General features: G+C 51.2%; 1 protein-coding gene across 1 annotated transcript; it reads right to left on the reverse strand.

Moving 5' to 3' along the window:
- Positions 1-988: 988 nt before the first annotated feature.
- Positions 989-3,034, reverse strand: LOC132472420 (protein Wnt-10b-like). Its single transcript, XM_060072024.1, has 3 exons — positions 2,582-3,034; positions 1,973-2,158; positions 989-1,869 (listed from the first exon to the last, which is right to left on the reverse strand). Exons 1-3 carry the CDS (start codon positions 3,032-3,034, stop codon positions 1,516-1,518), a joined length of 993 nt encoding a protein of 330 aa, XP_059928007.1. The 3' UTR covers positions 989-1,515.
- Positions 3,035-3,441: the final 407 nt, after the last annotated feature.

A 3,441-nucleotide genomic window follows, 5' to 3' on the forward strand; every position in this document is an offset into this window, starting at 1 on the left:
ACACACACACACGTCACACACACACACACACACACACACACACGTCACACACACACACACACACACACACACACACACACACACACACACACACACACACACACACACACACACACACACACACACACACACACACACAAATCATGTAATAAATTTAACTCTCTCTATAGATTGACCTCCAGGAATGAGGGTCATACTTCAGGAAACAATATCCTGGTCCCATAGAACCTAATCTAAGCGAGAAACAGCCTCAAACCCCAACTATAGAACTCAGAAACCAACACCTACAAGTAAGACTCCATATAAAACACACATTTCACTTATTGATTACATCCCCCCCCCCCCCCACACACACACACACACACAACGCACGTATGAATGCACAAACACACACACACTAACCCACGCACACAAACACACCTCAGAATAGGTTCATAACTCAATCAGAAGATAATCATGTGCGGGAGGAATCTAAAAATCAAGATACAAATATGAAACATATTCAGTTAGACACGCCAGTAAGTATATAAAGTCGCTTAGTTAGTTACTGGTGATTTAAATACTTTAGTTAGTTACATGCATGTAAAGGACCCCATCGCCTCACAATGAACACTTCATAGTCACATGATATTAATTAAAAAATATGTTTACTTTGATATCACTTTACATTGAACCCAACAAAAGGCTGTGTAATAGATTGGTGATAGTACACGTGTTTGAGAAAAGCATCTTAATTCATAAGAAACCGTCAGGATCGAGGGACTGAAGCATCAGATATTGTATATCATATTATGAACATATCAATGAGGGCCTTCAGGTGTTGAGGTGTTTGCATCCGAACATTGTTTCCTCGACGCATCTAAGTAAGCAGATCCCTTCTTCAAGACAAATGAAGACTGATCTTGATATTTCATCCCCTAGATGTCGGTTTAGGTCTGCGGCCGTCACAGCTTGACTCGCTGATGACTTGTTGAACCCCAAGGAGATACGTAGAAATGTAAGGTTTGTTCCCACACGGTCTCTGATCCCCTGTCCAGTTAAACAACCTCCTTCTCTCTCTCCCACGGTCTCTTCTAATAGGATGGCCTTCAATATAATATATTTATATGGATATAACAATAACAGGAATTATACATTCAACTATTTATATACACATTCAAATACAAAAGTATTTTACAGTGAAATGGTCGCCAGGCCACTAGACATGAGTCATCTCTGACTTGGCATTTCCAGAATAACAACGGCTACAAGCACTAAATAAAACCCAGATGACATAGAAAAAAAGGAGAGCAGAAAACCGAGTTCCTAAGTGACTTACACAACGGGAAACAAGGCCCACTGCAGTCTGCTCTGGGCCCGCTGCGTGTGTCTACGTGTTGGTCGGGGAAGCATCATAATCCTTCCACCATTTTGAGTCTTGAACGAGACGGGATTTGGGGTTCCGAGGGTGGGCTGGGTCCGTCGAGGCAGGGGTGGGGATGGGGGGGGGGGGGGGGGTGGGGGGTTGCACAGCGTCTACTTGCAGACGTTGACCCACTCGGTGACGCGGCACTCCTCGCACAGCACGTAGCAGCACCAGTGGAAGCGGCAGTGGCAGCGCTCGCTGCGCGTCTCCTTCAGGATGTTGTGTCCCCGGCCGCAGCACAGTGCCCCGCAGCTGTCCATGCTGCGGCTGGTCTTGTTGCAGATGCGGCCCTGAGTGCCCAGCGAGTCCAGCGAAGGCTCCTGCTCACAGAAGTCTGGCGACTTCTCAAAGTACACCAGCTCCCGGGATACACTGCCGCGGCGGCGTGCACCTCCTCCTCCTCCTTCTCCTCCTCCTCCTCCTCCTCCTCCACCTCCTCCTCCTCCACCTCCTCCTCCTCCCACCTCCTCCTCCACCTCCTCCTCCTCCTCCTCCTCCTCCTCCTCCACCTCCTTCTCCCCCTCCCCCAGGACCCCCGTTCTTAACCCCGGCGCCCCGCCTGTCGGCCGTGCGGGGGTTGAAGACGCCGTTGTTCTTGTTCTGGGAGTTGACAAAGATGGCCATGAGGAACTTCTCCTTGAGCAGCGCCCCGACCAGCCGGAACTCGGGGGACACGTGCCAGCAGGTCTTGAACTGGCAGCTGCCCGACGTGCCGTGGCACTTGCACTTTCTCTTGGTGTTGTCTGTCACGATCTGAACGAAGACACAACCTGAATCATGAGGGGCAGGATAGTGTGGTGGCTACAAAGGTACTGGACACGATCCCTCATGTCTACAGATAAATGTGCCTTTGGATAAATTACTAGTAACTAGTAACTGGTACAATCGCTTCAAACAAAGGATATCGATGAGATATGTATGTATGTATGTATGCATGCATGCATGTATGCACGTATGCGTGTATGTTTGTATGTATGTATTCATAGATGCATTGATGTATGTATAGATGTATAGATGGATGGATGGATGGGTGGGTGGATGAATGGATGGATGGATGGATGTTTTTATAGATGGATGTATGTAGGATTATGGGATGATATAATCTGTGTCGGGGACTGGGAACACTGGGGAACACAGCGGAGAACCCCGCGGAGCCCGGAGGCCGTCTCCTCTCACCTGCCGCCCCACCCTGTTGTTGTGGATCCTCATCCGGGCGTGGATGTCCCGGGGCGACCCCCGCGAGTCCAGCCAGTCCCGGGAGAAGCGCTCCCCGAAGCGGGTGTCGTGGCTGCAGCCGCCCCACTCCCAGGTCTCCTGCACGGAGCTCCCCTGGTCGGGCGGGGGCCTCAGCAGGACGGAGGGGCCGGCGGGGTGCAGGGCGGCGGCGGGGGGGCGCGCCAGCCCCCCGCCCGCCCCGCCCTTCTGCAGCGTGCGCAGCTGCAGCTGGGTGAGCTTCATGCGGATCTTGTCGTCGTCCAGCCGGCGCTTGGCCTCGCAGCCGCAGCCCTGCAGCTTGCCCATGCTGCAGGCCGAGGACACGGAGTGGGCCACCCCGGCCGCCAGCAGGGACAGGGAGAAGGCGCTCTCGCGGAAACCTGCGGGAGGCCGAGAAACATCCGTCAGGCCCATTTGGTCCATTCAGGATTTAGGGCTCGTCTCATATGAGAAACCTTTCCCGTACGCCGCTGGAATACAGATACAGGAAATTGAAGAAGAGGGGTTTCTGCTGTGTGCTTGTACCGTTCTTTTGTTGTTCTTCTGCTGACGTAAAGGATGGGCCCTCTCCCATTCCTGATAAAACCTGATTGTTGTCTCAAAGCGCTTCAGCCTTCACAGACTCACAGCACTTTTGTCTGCCTAATATATCTCAACTGATTGATTTGGTCATCACATTCTTCCTAAAATGTCAAACAAAAGGAAATCTGCGACGACAGGCTCTTTGACTGGTGTTTTAATGTGCTTTGAGACACAAATGTAAGCGAACAGTAATTGAGGTACCCAATATATGCGTCACACAGACAAGCAATACTTGCTGG

The sequence above is a fragment of the Gadus macrocephalus genome, chromosome 14 (assembly GCF_031168955.1).
Source record: "Gadus macrocephalus chromosome 14, ASM3116895v1".
Classification (NCBI taxonomy): domain Eukaryota; kingdom Metazoa; phylum Chordata; class Actinopteri; order Gadiformes; family Gadidae; genus Gadus; species Gadus macrocephalus.